At 47.0% G+C, this 16,440-nt stretch overlaps 1 protein-coding gene across 1 annotated transcript in view; it reads right to left on the reverse strand.

The window, feature by feature from the left end:
* The window catches only part of SLCO2A1 (solute carrier organic anion transporter family member 2A1), an 83,019-nt gene that overhangs the window by 26,810 nt on the left and 39,769 nt on the right, over positions 1–16,440 (reverse strand). The window contains exon 3 of the mRNA XM_008512913.2: positions 12,592–12,754. Within this exon, the coding sequence (XP_008511135.1) occupies positions 12,592–12,754 (163 nt within the window). The remainder of the gene's footprint in view (positions 1–12,591; positions 12,755–16,440) is intronic.

Genomic DNA, 16,440 nt, shown 5'->3' on the forward strand with positions numbered 1-16,440 from the left:
CCTCTCCTCCCTCAGCTTTCTTCAGGAGCTCGGGTCCATGTAAAGGAAGAGAGAGCAACTGCTCCCCACTTTTCAGGCTTTCGAGCAAAGGCCCCGAACCCACTTACTCTCCACTGACTCATGGAAGCACATCGCCCTCCTCAGAGGCTGCTAGCTGCGATCTCCCCACCGTGTCAAATCCTGTGGGAAGATCAGAGAAATGCCTGCCTATTCCAGCCACCACAGACTCCGGAGGCCACCTGCCTCCATCTTGAGGGGCCTGAGAAAGGGAGGGAGGGGAATCTATTCATTAGCTGGATGTCAGTCTGTTTCTCATCTTCCCGAGGCAGACTTCTGGAAGGCTCAAGTTCATCAGAGCACATTTTTTTCCCCACAAGACACCAGAGGTCCAGCTGTGCCAGTTTTCACTGTGAAATGCTAACTAGAACAGGCCGGGACCTCTCCCCTCCCCAGCTACCCCAGCACCACCCTCGCTGCACGTGAGTCAACCTTCTGACTCATCCCATGATGAAATACGCAGACTTTCAGTTCTAATTTCTGGACCCCACAGCAGATTTGGAAAGATAGAGGACTCTGTGGAGGAAGGCCTACCTCCCTAGAATAAGACCCATGGAGATAGGGCAGATCTGAGCAGACCAAGGTCTGGCCATTCCATTGTTCAAGGACATATATTTCAGGTGTGGCCAGGCAGAGGCTGTCCGGAAGGCTGTCAAGGGTATAAGAAGTCTCTGCACAAAGATCCGGAACTGGGGCCGAGAGGACCCCAGAAGGGTCAAGCAACATAGGAAGGCCATGGAAAGCGGGGCTTTCCTTTGGCTAGTCATTCTTATCATTCTGGTAGAGGAAAGAGAGAATTCTGCCAGGAGACAGAAGGGCAACAGGACTTCTCCTTCAATTCATGGTTCTTGAAGGCCACTCATTATCTCCTCAATCAAAAGGGGGCATGGCTTGGGGGGTGAGTAGGGTCAAATGACGAGGAAGTCAGCAAGACCCCAACCTCAGAAGCAATTCATAAGAAAACAACAGGAAAAGGCAGGGGTGCTTCCGGAGAGATTTCTGGAAGCATGGCCAAGGTGCCAAGCCCTTGGGCTATCAGCAAACTCCTGGAACCTCATTCAGAATGTTCTACTCTGAAGGACCTATTTCCTCATCCTCCTAAATTCAGCTACTCAATAGTTCTTCCCGAAACTCTGGCAACACCCACTGGCAGGCCTGGAATAGGCTGTCCCGAATTCACTCATGATTTGAGATCACGAAGTCCTTTGTAAAGTGGGTTGTTTGCACAGCAGAAGTGATTGGGTTCCCAGTGGAGTTCACAAAGCCTTCTTAATCCATAATACCCCTGTAATAATATGTATTCTATTCTGACTAGCCTAAGCCTCCGCTTATAAAATGATTTCTATGGGCGTATGCATTCTGAGTTTTTTTCGACTAGGGAGAACATATTCTTCTGCACCAGCAGAAACCAATAGAGTGGGGATTGACAGCCTGGGTCGCATCATGGGACAATGGAAGGAATCCACACTTTGAAGCCAGACAGACCAGGTTCAAATCTTGGTTCTACTGCTCCCTGGTCGGAGGCATCTCAGAACCTCAGTGTCTTCATCTCCAAAACAGTTATAATAATGCCCCCCTTGCAATATTCTTACTAGGATTAAAAATAATGTGTCTATTATAACCTGGGACATAGTGATCATATAATAACATCAATTTTCATCTAAAGAGGCCAGAAACTTTGAGAAATGTAAATGGATGAGGGAGATGGCAGAACCCTGGAGATAGGCAATATTGCCCAGGTTTTTAAGAACCTGGGAACAGGGTCCAGAAACTAGAGACAAGTAAGATCAGAGCTGGCCACCAGCAATGGATGGATTGTAATAAAGGGTGGGGGGGCTGGTGGGCTGCCTGGAAGGGTTTACATCTGTGCAGGAAAAGAGCGAGCTCAGGGGAACGGAAGGAGAGAATTTCTCTGCTCTGCTTTGAAAACTGAGTTTCCAAGACTGGTTCTGAGGCTGAGGCTGGACCTCCCTTCCCACACCCACACTCTGGCCCTAGAGGGGGCTGTGGGGAAAATGCCTACTTGTATTGAGTAGGCCACGTGACCAATGAGCTGGGTGGGAGAGGGCGAGTCCACTGTGCATGGTGCAACAAGGCTGGGCGTCACACTTCTGGCAGGTCCAGAGCCTCGCTCCTGCACCCTGAGGAATTGCCACCAGGCCAAGGATGGATGCATTGCCTGCTCAGCTCATTATCAAAACTGTTTCTCAGTGGAGAGGAGGGAAGGAAGACAAACCTGAGCGAGTAGGATGGAGGCTCAGCCCCATTTAATTTTAGCATTCAAAGAGATGTGCACTTACTTCGCACTTCCCAACTGGGAATGAAGCAGAACTTATTGTTCACAGATTTATTCAATAGGCTGACAAGGAGCTCTTCAAAGAAAAAAAAGCTATTAGCTGAGCCAACATGAGTTCATCAAGAGCCAGTCATGCCAAACCAACCTCATTTCCTTTGTTAATGGGCCTCCCAGAATAGCAGGAAGCTGTAACATGGTGTTACTTGACTGGAGGAAGCCTTTTGACAAAGCCTGTCATGACATCCTGGTAGACAAGATGTGGACACGTGGCTGGAGAGTCCTCTGGGAAGACCCAGCTCAAAGCGTGTCCGGTGCAGGTGTTAATGGGTCAGTGTGACCTGGAAGACGGCAGCCCGAACTGTGCACCACTCGGCCCCGTTTCCTAGACTGGAGTGAGGACAAGAAACAGCTGACAAATTCGTGAATGACATGAAGCTGGGAGGAATGGCTAATAAGGCAGTCCAAAAGCTGAAAACTCAAAATTAGACCCAAGGCTAGAAGGAGGGGCTTCAACCATAGAGAATGAATCTGATGGAATCAGTTTGGGCTGCTACACCAAAGAATCAGGGCTTGGGTGGCTTATAAACAACAGAAATTGACTTCTCACCGTTCAGGAGGGTGGAAGTCCCAGATCAGGGTGCCAGTATGGTAGGGTTGTGGGGAGAGCCTCTTTTGGGTGACAGACTGCCGACTTCTTGTTGTATCCTCACACGGCTGAAAGAGAGCGAACTAGCTCTCTGACCTGTTCTTGTAAGGGCACTAATCCCGTTCAGGAGGGCCCTACTCTCATGACCACATCACCTCCCAAAGGCCCCACTTCGTAATACCATCGCCTCGCTTCTGACTTCTCTTTGCTGTTTCCGGCTATAGATCTCGGAGCCAAACCAAGCTCTGCATCCTGAAAAGTCCTTTTGTTCCTGAGAGAAAGAAACTGCTCCTGCGGGTTTCCTGCCTCCTGGTGGGTAGCACACTGCCCCAGTGTGCCTGGTGGTTCCTATTTCAAGCGTTTGGGCCACAGGAGGTGTCCCAGCACGGCCAGCAACCTCAGCTCTACTGTGGGGCAGGAAGAACAGAAAGTTCCTCCCTGCATCCTCTGGGGACCCTCAGGGAGCCAAGGCCTCTTGTGGGAGGGTTCAATGGTTTCTTCAAACCACATTCCCCAGCAGGACCGGGGCCTGCACCTCATTTCTGGGGGGCTATCTCCCACTCCCTAACAGTTTTCTTGAGGTGCCCAAAGCCGTTGGAATAGTAATCAGCCCTCCTTTTTCACCCTGGGTCTGAGCCTCCCCAGGGGACCCTCCCCTCTGCCACAGGTGGGTCCAAGACACAGGTCTGCCAGTGGTCCTGGAGAAGCAACTCTCCCCAGGGGAGCAGGACGCAGGAGGCAGCTTGTGACCTAGGCACCTCTCCTCCCCAGACAGAAGCAGACCTGCCTCCCCAGCCTCATTCTGGAGCAAAAGGAATGACTAAACGAGCCTCAAGGGGCCGGATGGGGAGGGAGAGCCATGCTCAGGCTCAGGTCTCTACTCAGGCCTCAGCTGGAATCCCAGGAGAACAAGAGGTTACGTCTCCAGGCCAGCCAAGGTGGCTGGGGGGCTGTGGGGAGGGGGCGTGTTGTGACTTGCCCACAGAGCAGATGTTAAGAGAGCCTGACAGAGAATCAGCTACCCTCGCATCAACCGCTGGACCGTTGGAGGCCACCGCCATTGCCATGGAGACAGCCAGCTCTCCTGGAGCCCCAGCCCCTTCCCTGGCCTTCCCCTAACCTTTGACACAGCAGCCTAGTGTTTTCTATCATTTCCTCACGTGGGTGTCTATTCTTTCCTACACTGTGCATTAAAAAAATGTTCTACATCAAATCTCATTAGGTTTTTTGTGCTCATCAGTTTGGGGCTATTTTTCTCTCGGTTGACTTAATAACACCCATGTGTTTTGTGATTTTTTTTTTTTCCCCTCTTGTTGTTTCCTCTTCCTTTTCAGGTTAAATCCAACTGACCAGGCTGTGCAACTCCCACCCCCACAGCCTACCCACTCACCCTCCTCAACACACACACTTTCCCCTTCCCTCCCATGCACGCCTCCACCCTTGCCCCAACCCCCACCACATATACTTTTCCCTCTCACATACACCCCCATCTCCCCCACATCCTCCCAACCCCCCCTTCTTCCCTCACATACCTCCCCACCCCCACCATCCCCATCTCCACACCCACATCTACCTCCCCCCATACTCGTACACCTCCTCACCACCAACTTCCTACACAGAGAAACAGCTCTCACACACCTAGACACAATTACTCCACAAACACATTCATAACTCCCTGCATACAGTGTGCTAGTCCCTTTTCTCCAGAGCTTCCACACGTCTCCATCTCACACCATGCTGGCAGCCCTGAGCACACTGTCTGTGAGCAGCTCCCTCAGTGGAAGGACCCTGCATGGCTCCCACGGTTCGGTGGGGTGGGGTCTACTTAGGGAGTTGGGGAGCTGGCTCCAGGCCCCGAGTGTCCTTCACGGAGGAAGGGACTCAGTCATTCAGGAGCCTGAGGTTTCCCCTCCTTATGCCTTCCCACCACCCTCCTTCCCACGGACACCCTTGGGATGAATGAGCATGGGTGAGGGGCTGGGAACTTCACTAATAAACCTGGAAAGTGACTCTTCCCTTTCTTTTCTTGATTGCTCCAAAAATACAATCCGACTCGCCCCATCCTTATCCTGCAGGAAGCTCCCTGCCCGTGTGCACCCATTGTCTGCATAGGGACAGACTTCCCTCTGCTCTTGGCTTAGGAGCTCTCACAGGTTACACCTAATCCTAGCCCACGCTGGTTTCCGAAGGCCCTCCTCTGGTCTCCTGGGAGGACTGGTCTCATGTTGACCTTTCTCCCATCTACCGAAACCTCTCTGCCCCTTCCAGAAGTGGTCTCAGAGGCTTTGGCTGCATAGCTAGTCTTTTCTCTACAGGCGCCAGGGCACATTTCTGGACCCCACTGACATTTAGAAAATCTAAACATTCATAAATGTCTTCATGGCCTTTTGAAAATTAGCAATTAGTTGTTAAAGGTCTCTATGATTCCCACGATTTTCAGCCGCTCTTTACTTTTCTTTTGCTAAAATGCATAGTTACTCTTCATTTTCCACATTCATTTCTGGAGCAGCTTTGCTCCAAGGGGAAGAAATCAGCAGTCAACTCATGACAATAGGTCTGGGGGTCACTATTTATGAGTAACAGATTTCAGGTACCACCATGAGGGTGAGCAAAGAGAAATTTGCTGAACAGCTAACGTGGGGCAGGCACTTTACCTGTACTATTTCATTGTAACTTTACCCTCAGAACACCCTGAAAGTGAACGTATTATTGCTTCCAGTTTACAGATATAGAAACTGAGGTTCAGAAAGGTGAAGCGGCAGCTTGCCTAAAGAGAATTGGCAAGTAAATGGCTCAGCTGGGATTTGAATGTCAAAGTCCACGCTCTACCCATCCTACCAGGCTTCTCCAGCTTGAGGAGCTGGGAACAAAGCAGAACAGCAGTCCAAACTTCAATCGAGAGAAAGGCTATGGACTCACATGTGAAGACGCAGCAAGGATCTCGCCGAGGGAGGGGCCAGAGCAGAGGACCCATGGTGAGGACCCGGGAGGAGCTGCCTTCAGATGCCCCCCCAGGATGAGCTGTCAGACTCGGCTCTCCACTGGAAGCAGGGTGCTTCCTCATTTGGGACCCAGCACAATACCTGTATTGTCTCCACCACCACCGGTTATAAGGGCCACCACTTAATGGTTATTGCACGTGCCAGCCACTGAGCTAAATTCTGCACACGCATCCTCGAAGCCCTGGCAGCCCTGTGAGAGGGAGGAAGTGGTCCAAGGCTGCACCGTTAGGGAGTCCCAAAGCCCGGATTCAGACCGAGGACCGCCTGACTCCAGAAGCCTGTGCAGATTCAGGACGCCATTCAGGGTGGTGCACTTAATGAAAGTTGTTTGTTCCTAGTGACCTTGCATAATTCAAAACTAAAGTTCCCATAGGAATACGTTTGAAGTAGGAGTCGCATTCTAAACCTTTCCCACGAAGGGGGACTTTATGAATATTTTTACTTGTACCTATTAGCATAGCACATGCCCACACTGCACTGGCACCCAGTGCACAGCCCCAGCTAGACACCATGGACGGGCTCCTGGGCCAAAGTCCTCCTCATCCCTGGCCCTGGCACGGGAAGATGGCCTGAAGGTAGCTCGGTCCTGAGCACTTCCAGCTGTTGCTCTGATCCCAGCCAGAGCAACAGAATGCCGTGTCCTATTGTTGCAAATAGATCTACGCAAACAAGATGAGCAACAACAATGAAAAAGTTTTCTCTCTTGGCCAATGATTCCTCTCTGCAGGCGTGAGAGGCAAGCTGTGGGCCCTTACAGGCCCCTTCAGTCCTCTCTCAGTGGAATTTGGCTAAGAACACGGAGGTCAGGGCGGAGCAGCAGAGTATTTCCCTCTGAGCAGGAAGGATCATGGTGGGCTGAACCCAAGCTGATGGACCATCCCTAACAAGAAGTAGAGTGATTGCTTTCAGAGGCCCGCCCTTCCCTAACCACCCTCTGTGGTGGCTGCTCTGTGCGAAGCAAATGCCATTGGTATGTGGCCCAGGCCGTGGGGAGCCAACCCACCAGGCTAAGCAGGTCACCATGTGTGGTGCCTGGCAGGATGCCCTCCCCTCAGCCTGGCCCCAGCGCCCCAGGATTCCTTGCTGATTTCATTAGCCCAGTCTTCATGCTGATGGGGAAGGGCAGGGACCATGAGTCTGGAGTGGGCTTGGCCAACAGCTCTCTCAAAGGGTGGCCAGCCAACTCCTGACTCTCCTTCAGAGCTGGCCTCATACCCCTTGTCTAGACTGAGGGGAAGAAAGAGCATGGCAGGACCCCTAGGCTTGGGTCTCTCTTCCTCCTGGGCCTAGTTGAAACAGCACTTGGTCCTTAAATAGTCCAAATAGATCCAAGGCCACAACACATTTATGGGAAATAATTAGTTCACTGGTGATTCACATAGAGGTGGGGAAAAGATTCCCATGACCAGAACCCAACAGACATTTCATGGTTAGACGCAGCTGTCTGAGTCCATTCGTTTTCCATCCCAGTCACCTATCTCTCCCCACTCTAGGTCTCAAAACCTATAAAGGAAGCCCTTCTATCACTCTAAATCATTAACCTCTTGAACCTGATCTGCACATATGACTCAAAAAATAGTCTGGTGTTTAAGCACACAGGAATCAGTTACTTCCTCAGCACATCCCTGGGTGGCTCATTTATCCTCAGACATCTTCAGCTCCAGTACAGTGGACTAAGGATGAGCATTTATGGACTGGGCCTCTCACTGTTGCTCATCACAAAACCATATCGATTTCCCACATCCCTTAAAACAAGTGTAAATTTATCCCAAGCCAATAAAGTATCAGAAAATTAGCTCCAAAGCAGCGATGTCCCTGCGGTGCCGAATAACTGCCAATGTAAAGCCACCGTGTAGGGCTCTTTCCCACCCCAGACCACGCAAAATTTCTACAGGGGAAAAAAACCCCACTGCAGATGACACCACAGTCAAACATTATAGAACATGCCAGGAAATAACGCACCGTGAACAAGAACAAGCAGACGCAAAACATGAGAGTATTAGCATTCTCGAAACTTGAGCCAATAGAACGATCTGAAAAAGACTATAAAATAAACATTTAAAATAGTTGAAGAGACCATAAGAAAAATAGAAATCATAAGGGAATACCAAGAAACCATGAAAATAGGGCAGATGGATTTGAAAAACTATCGTAATAACTTTTAGAAATTAGCAAAATATATAGAACCATTAAAATTTCCAATGTAAAGTGTGGGTTAGACATCAGACTCACAGAGCTGGAGACAAACAAAGGGAGCAGAAGGATGTGCCCGAGGAAATCACCTAGCAGGTAGCACAGATGAATTAAGCGCTGAAAACTACAAAACAGAAGAGTTCTAGAGGGAAGAAGGGAGAAAATGGGTATGCAATATTAGGAATATATTTGCCTGAGAATTTTTCAGAATTAAAGAAAAATCTTAATCTTCCAAAGAAACAGCACATTGAATTTCCAAACAGATAAGTAAAATTAACTCATACTCAGACACTTTATGGCAGACATAAAGAAAAACAAAGAAGACGGAAAGTCTTAAAGACAACCAGAGAGAAAAACAGAATACGTTGAAAGGGACGACAATCAGGCTGATGGAGAAGCCCCAGTACCATCAAGAGACGTCAGAAGACAGAGGCATAGTCCCTTCTAAGTGCTGAGAGGAAACAACTGTGAATTTAAAATCCTGTTTGTAGTTAAACTATAATTCATGAGCAAGGGTAAAATTAAGACCTTTTCAGACACGAGGTTAGAGATTTTCTCACTCATGGGTCCACCTGAAAGTACTTCTAAAGCATATACTTCAGGAAAAAGGAAATTAAATCAACAAGGGTGGGTGAAACGCAAGAAGCAACGGTGAGCAAAGAAACCAGCAAACTTGTGGGTAAAGATAAATAAGCACTGACTTATTCATAATAACAACAACTATGAAAATAATGACCACTGGGGGGAGATTAAAGACAAGCGGAACTAAAACACTGGTCAACAATAACATGAAAGATGGGAGAGGATGGTGGGCATTAAGACATCCTAGGATCCTTATTTCGTTCTGTTGGAGAACAGAGGCATTCATCAGCTTTACAGTTTGTTAAATCATAGATCAAGGTTAAAATGTAAGGGTATGGTGAGGCATCCTGTGCTCATGGATTGGGAGACTCAACATAATAAACAAGTCAATTATCCCAAAATTGATCTATGAATTCAATGCAATTCTAATCAAAATGCCAGAGGATTTTTTTTTTTTTTTTTGGTGAGGAAGATTCACCCCCTGAGCTAACATCTGTTGCCAATCTTCCTCTTTTTTTGCTTGAGGAAGATTAGCCCTGAGCTAACATCTGTGCCAATCTTTTTCTATTTTTTGGATGTGGGATGCCTCCACAGCATGGCTGATGAGTGGAGTAGGTCCACATCTGGGATCCAAACCTATGAACCCGGGCTGCCAAAGCAGAGTGCAATGAACTTCAACCATTTGGCCATGGGGCCAGCCCCCAGAGGATTCTTTTTCGGTTACAGACAAGCTCATTATAAAATTTATATGGAAAGGCAAATGAATAAAAATAGGTAAAACAATTTTGAAGGAGAAGAATAAAGTTGGAGGATTCACAGGACCCAATTTTAAGATTTAATGATAAAGCTGCAGTAATCAAGATAGTGACAGTGGCAAAGGAATAGACACATAGACTAATGGAACAGAATAGAAAGTCTAGATAGACCAACATAAATATGGCCTACTGATTTTTGATAATGGTGCCAAAATAATTTAATGGAAAAAACCAGTCTTTCTGACAAATGATGCTAAAACAACTTAACATCCATATGCAAAAAGAGGAAAAATAACCTTATAAAAAAACTAACTTAAAATGGATCATAGATCTAAATGTAAATATAAAACTTTTAGCAAATCATGTAGAACAAAATCTTCCTATCCTGGGATTGGGAAAGAATTCTTCAATGTGCACCAAAAGCATGATTCATAAAAGAAAAAAAGGATAATTGGATTTCATCAAAATTAAAAACTTTTGCTTTGCAAATGACACATAGCAGAATGTAAAAGATAAGCTAAAGACTGGGAGAAAATATTTGCAAATCTTATATCCAATAAACAACTTATATCCAGAGTTAATAAAGAACTGTTAAATTAAACAGTAAGAAAACAAATAATCCAATTAAAAAATGAGCAGAAGGCTTGAACAGATGCTTCCTCAAAGAGAATACGTGGATGACAAGCACATGAAACGATGTTCAACATCATTAATTTATATTTATACAGAAACATGTGCACAAATATTTACAGCAGCTCTATTCATAATAGCTACAAACTGGAAACAATTCAAATGGCTTTCCATGGGCGAATGGATCAACTGTGGTACATCCATGTGCTGGAATGCTACTCAGCGATAGAAAGGGAGGAACTTCTGATACATGCAACAACTTGAATGAATTTCAAAGGTACGCTGCAGGAAAGAATCCAGTCTCAAGACGCGACATACTGTATGTTTCCACTGATGTGATATTCTCAAAACCACAAAACTAGAGTGATGGAAAACAGACCAGTGGTTGCCATGGCTGGGGAGAGCGTGACTCTAAAGGAATAGCATGATGGAGTTTTCGCAGTCATGGCACTGTTTGGAATCCCGATTGTGGTGGTTACACAAATATATAAATGTGTTCAAGCTTACAGAACTGTAATCACCCCCCACAAAAAGTCAATTTTACTCTCTAATAATTTTTTAAAATGTTTCAGTGGAAGGATAGCTGGCAATGTATAACTTTCAAACTAGTAGGAATTAAAAAATACGACTAAAGAAACAGGACAAGACGCTAAAAGGGGGAAAAACATAGATAAGCAACAAGCTTAAGCACACCAACTCCAGGAGAGTAGCTTCTTCTGGGGAAGAAGTGAGGAGCCGAGAGAGAGTTAATGTTTTATTTCTTTTAAAAAACGAGGTGTCTGACAACCCAAGTGTTCATCAACAAGTGAATGGATAAATAGAACATGGTATAGCCATGCAATGGTATATTATTCAGCAACAAAAGAATGAAGTTCCGACACAAGCTGCAACATGGATGAACTTTGAAAAGATGATGCTAAGTGAAATAAACGAGATACAAAAGAACAAATATTGTATGGTTCCACTTGTATGAAATATGTAGAATGGGCAAATTCGTAGAGACAGAAAGTAGATTAGAGGGAGCCAGGGGCTGAGGGGAGGGCCAAATGGAGAATTAATGGATACAGAGTTTTTGCTTGAGGTTGACGAAAAAATTTTAGACATAGTGGTGACAGTTGCACAACATTGTGAATATAATTAATGCCACTGATTGTATACTTAAATTGATTAAAACGGCAAATTTTTTATGTATATTTACCACAATTAAAAAATAATATATCAAAACCATTAAATTGTACATTCTAAATGGGTGAATGCTATGGTATGTGAATTATGTCCCAATAAAGCTGTTAAAAGCAAAAAGAAAAGAAAAAATGGGGTATCTGAAGGAAAACTAACAATTCTTTTTAGTCAGTATATAGGTATCTGTTATATTATTTTCTTTGTTATATTTTGAATATTTTTTTTTATTGAGGAAGATTAGCCCTGAGCTAACTGCTGCCAATTCTCCTCTTTTTGCTGAGGAAGACTGGCCCTGAGCTAACATCCATGCCCATCTTCCTCTACTTTATATGTGGGACGCCTTCCACAGCATGGCTTGCCAAGCGTGCCACATCTGCACCCAGGATCCGAACTGGTGAACCCTGGGCCACCGAAGTGGAACGTGTACACTTAACTGCTGCACCACCGGGCTGGCCCTATATTTTGAATTTATTTGCATTAAAAATAAAATAATTTTTAGAGAAAAGGGAACTCTTACTGGGCAATTCTGTGCTATTGAATTCCGTGTTCATAAATTACGTAAAATTCTCACCCATCTCTCTCTGCCATAGGGCACATCACCAAGAACCAGAGGCTCCATGTCACAGAAAGGCCACTTGTCTAAGAATGGGGAGGCCTGGGTCTGTCTCTCCCGAACTGACTGGTGTCCTCGGGAGAGTTACTAGACATCTTTGAGTGGCACGTTCTCATCTTAGACATTTTATCTCCCCTTCACAGGTGTCCAGGGGACCAAATGGGATCATAGCATAAGTGCACCATAACCTAAAGAATGATGGACAAATGTGCAAATGGCAGGAAGCGTTAAACACATGATTAGATGTGGAGAAGTCCACAGAGCTCATCACGGTCAGTGCTGTGACCCTCCTCCCGCCAAGCCCATCACAGGCACTGCTCACAAATGTCCCCACTTCCTGGCATGAAGCACAAGCAATCACAGAGAATCACACGGGAGGTGAGCCACTAGCTGCATGCTCCGTCCTCAGCAAGCTGGAGCAGGGATGGCTGCTCCATAGCTACACATAACTCTGTAGTTTCTGACTTTCAGATGTGCTTTGAGGAGAAACAAAACACTAAAAGCCAAGGGAACTTTCTGGTGGGAGAGGACGGCATAGCCCAGAGTCGAATCCATGGCCCCAGAAGCATCCCCACCAAGTTTGTGAGATGCCCAATCATCCCTTATCCCCTGGGAGGGGGGTCGAGGCCACTTACCGACGGTGGTCAAGGTGTACTGGTAGGGCTCTGAGAGGAAGTGCGGGAGGGTGAGGACAAAGGCACCCAAAGCTAGGAGGAGACCCCCAATGCCAATCAGCCGCGGACGGTGCACCCGGCTGCCAAAGTAGCTGACGAAGATGATGAGGATGGCGTTGCTGATCTGCGAAGAGGGCAGAGGGGCTGAGTGAGACTAGAGACTCCATCCTCACCCACCCACAGAGGAGACCTGCCCCGTACCTTGTCCAGGAAAAGCAGAGAGGCAGGAAGCTGTCCAGGGTAGCTGGGGCCCAGCAGAGCTGCAGTGTCAGCCCCACCCAGGGAGACTTGCAGTGGGCCGAGCACACCCAGTTTCAGCTTTCCTCTTGTCAGAAACCCTGCCCAGCCTCAGCCTTCTAGACCAGACCAAGGGAAGTATCTGGAGACCACGAAAAACCCATAGCCTAAATTGCAACCATCTTAGAACCAAACCTTTTGGGACAAAATCCAACAAAGACTCCACTTCTGGCCTGCTCCTGGGCACAGCACATATTCCCTAATTAAACTTCCCAAGGACTCCTCTTGGAGGTCGGAATAACTGCCCAGCAACACGTGCTATCTCGTTTCATCAGGCAACAACTCTCATTTTCAGACGACAAAATTTTGGCTCAGAATATTAGGTGATTGCCCATGTCCCTGAGGCTGGGAGCTGGCTTGAACAGGGATAGCAGCCAGTCTTAACCTGACTGGTCTACTGCCTCTTGCAGAAGTGGGTTTCTGTGCCAGCAGTTGTCTCTAACCTGCCCCCGTCCCTCCTTGGGCTGGTTTCCACTTGTGTCGAGGAGGGACAAGGACTAAAGTACGCTGAGTCCCTTCCCGCTGGAAACATCAGTAACTCCATGTTCCTGGCACTCTCTGGAAGGTGTGCTCTCAGAGCCCCACCCAGAGCCAGGGAAGGGAACTGAGGTCCCAGCTTGGGGAGCAGAGTCTTAAATGGTAAAAGGGTGTGCTGGCAGATCTTTGAACCACGACTCCATCCGAAGAGGTGTCCTTCTGCCCCAGAAGAGGGACTAAGTTCACCTGGAATAGAGGAACCCTGAATATCAGTACCCACAGCCCCTGCCCTGTCTACACCACATGTCTCCTTCTGGCTGGAAAAGCAGGTGCCTCTGCCTCAGGACATAGATGCCAAAGTCTTGTTACGTGGCTCTTACAAAGACCACCAATGATCTTCTCATTGCCAAATCCACTGGTCAGTTCTCCGTTCTCTTCTTACTTGATCTCTCAGCACCATTGATTCAGTTGACCACTTCTTTCTTCCTGAAACACTTCCTTCACTGAGTTTCCATGATACCACCTTCTCTTAGTTCCTTCCCCTGGCTGTTCTTTCTCTGTCTCCTTGGCTGGTTCAACTCTCAGCTCTCAGAGCTCAGTCCCTGCACCTCTGCTCTAGTCTTGGTGAGCTCATCCAGTCCTATGGCCTTACATGTTCTCTATGTGCTTCTAATTCCCATAGGCTTAGTACACCCCAAATCTCACTCATCTTCCCCCTGAAAACCTGATTCCCCCTCCCCAGTGCTCCTCATCTCAGTAAATGGCACTTCCATCCTACCAGTGGCTCAAGTAAAACATCTGAGCATCATCTTAGGCTGCTCTTTCATACCCACACCCAAACATCAGCAAATCCCATTGGCTGGACCTTCAATGGCCACCCAGAAGCTGACCACTTCTCACCACCTCCATCATTGCCATCTCATCTAAGCCTCCATCTTATCCTCTCTGAATTATTGCAGTAGCCTCCTACCTGGCTCCCTGCCTCCACTCTTGCCTCGCTGCAGTCTGTTCTCTCCCCAGCAGCCAGAGGGGTCCTGTCGAAATGTCAGACCATGTTCCCTCTGCTCAGACCCACAATAGTAAAAGGCAAAGTCTGTCTCTGAGCCTCCAGGGCCCCACGGAGCCTGCCCCCTTCTCTGTTCCGGCTCTGATCTGCTCTCCTACCTCTCCCCATTCCCTCCTTCTATTCTAGCCACTCCGCCTCCAGCTGTTCTCTGAACATGGCAGGTGTGTGTGCCCACCTCAGGGCCTGTGGACTTGCTGCTCCTTCTGTCTTATGTGTCCACAGGGTTCCCTTCTCATCGAACCTACTTTAGATCTCTGCTCAGATTGAACATTCTCATTAAGGCCTTTTCTGAAAAAGAGGGGGATGGGGGCGGGTGACGTGGGTGAAGGGGGTCAAGTGGTACAAACTTCCAGTAAAATAAGATAAATAAGTCCTGAGGATGTAAAGTAACAGCATGGTGACTATAGTTAACAATACTGTATTGTATAGTTAAAAGTTGCTAAGAGAGTAGATCTCAAAAGTTCTGATCACAAGAAAAAAATTTTTAACTATGTAGGGTGGTGGATGTTAACCAGACTTATCTTGGTGATCATTTCACAATATATACAAATGTTGAATCATCATGTTGTGCACCTGAAATGAATACGTTAAATGTCAATTCTCTCTCCATAAAAAAGAGTCGTTTAAATATAACATATTTACAATAATTAATGACAATGTTTCAGTATACTTAAATATATCTTAAAATTTAAATCATATTTAAATATATTTTATTATTTTAATTATATTTAAATATATTGATAATTTAAATATAATTTAAAGAATAAAAAGTTATTTAAAATATAACCACCACTCCCCTCCAAAACTTTATTTTTCTTCATATCACTTATCATAATCTGATTTACCGTGTTTTATTTATTTCTACAAATAAATGTCATATTTAACATTAGAATGATATATGAGCAGAGATTTTGTCTGTCTGTTCATTCCTGTCTCCTTGGCACCTAGAACAGTGTCTGACACATAGTCGGTGCTCATTAAATATCTGTTGAATAAATGAATAAATGAATGAGTCAATGGTCGGCTTTTTCAAGAAGACACAATCGCCCAGGAGACCCCTCCTGCGTGGCCAAGAGTAAGATGGTTTATGACACACAGAGAAAGGGGATGTGAAGGTATGTGAGGAGGCGGCCTCGCCTGATCCAGGGAGCCACTCCAGTCCCTGGTCAGACGTAGTTCTAGGACATTCTGAAACCCGTACCTGGAAACAAAACTTTATTTATGCTTCTTTGATTTTATTTCCTTTTTGTTTCTCCATCATTTTTCATGAAATGGTTGTAAATGTCGGACCACATCTGCTGAGCTGATGGAGGCTGACTTTAAATGGTCTAGCGGAGGGATGGGGAAGGGCGCCAAAGTGGGACTCAGGGAGGAGGGACCGGGGCTGCCCGGCTGCCGTCTGGAGGGGCCCTTCCAGCGCTCACTGTCCGGGGCCTGGGCTCGTTTCTCGGAGGGAGGCTGGACGGCCACAGCTGTTATGGCTGATGCTGGCCGAAGACCTCGCTTTCCAAACTTTTCTTCAGCAGTGGTGTCTCTTTGAAAAGACAATTTTTCCCTAAAATAAATAATAAAAATGAAGCTGTTCTAGCCGAGGAGAGGAAGGCCTCTGCATGCGGACCTCCGCTCCTCAGCCCTGAAGAAGGCCTTAGAACAGCTCCGTGGACTTCCCGTATTGACATCTACGGTTGTTAAGAACATCCCTGCCCATCAGTGTCTCAAACCAAAGGGGCCCCAGGCAAACTGGTGGGAGGCATTAAGCGGGGGAGCCTCTAGGGTTCCTATTGACTTGGTCTGCTCCGCCCTGGCCTTTAGTAGCTGGCAAGAGAAGCTGCTGCTTCACAGGGAAGATGCCTGACGTCTTCTCCTGTCAGCCAAGCTCCTCCTGCTGCTGTCCTTTTACACCAGCCCTGGCCTCCCCTTCACCCGACCTGCTGGGCTCCCAGAAAACTTCGAGACTGGGCTGCAGCCTG

The sequence above is a fragment of the Equus przewalskii genome, chromosome 15 (assembly GCF_037783145.1).
Source record: "Equus przewalskii isolate Varuska chromosome 15, EquPr2, whole genome shotgun sequence".
Lineage (NCBI taxonomy): Eukaryota > Metazoa > Chordata > Mammalia > Perissodactyla > Equidae > Equus > Equus przewalskii.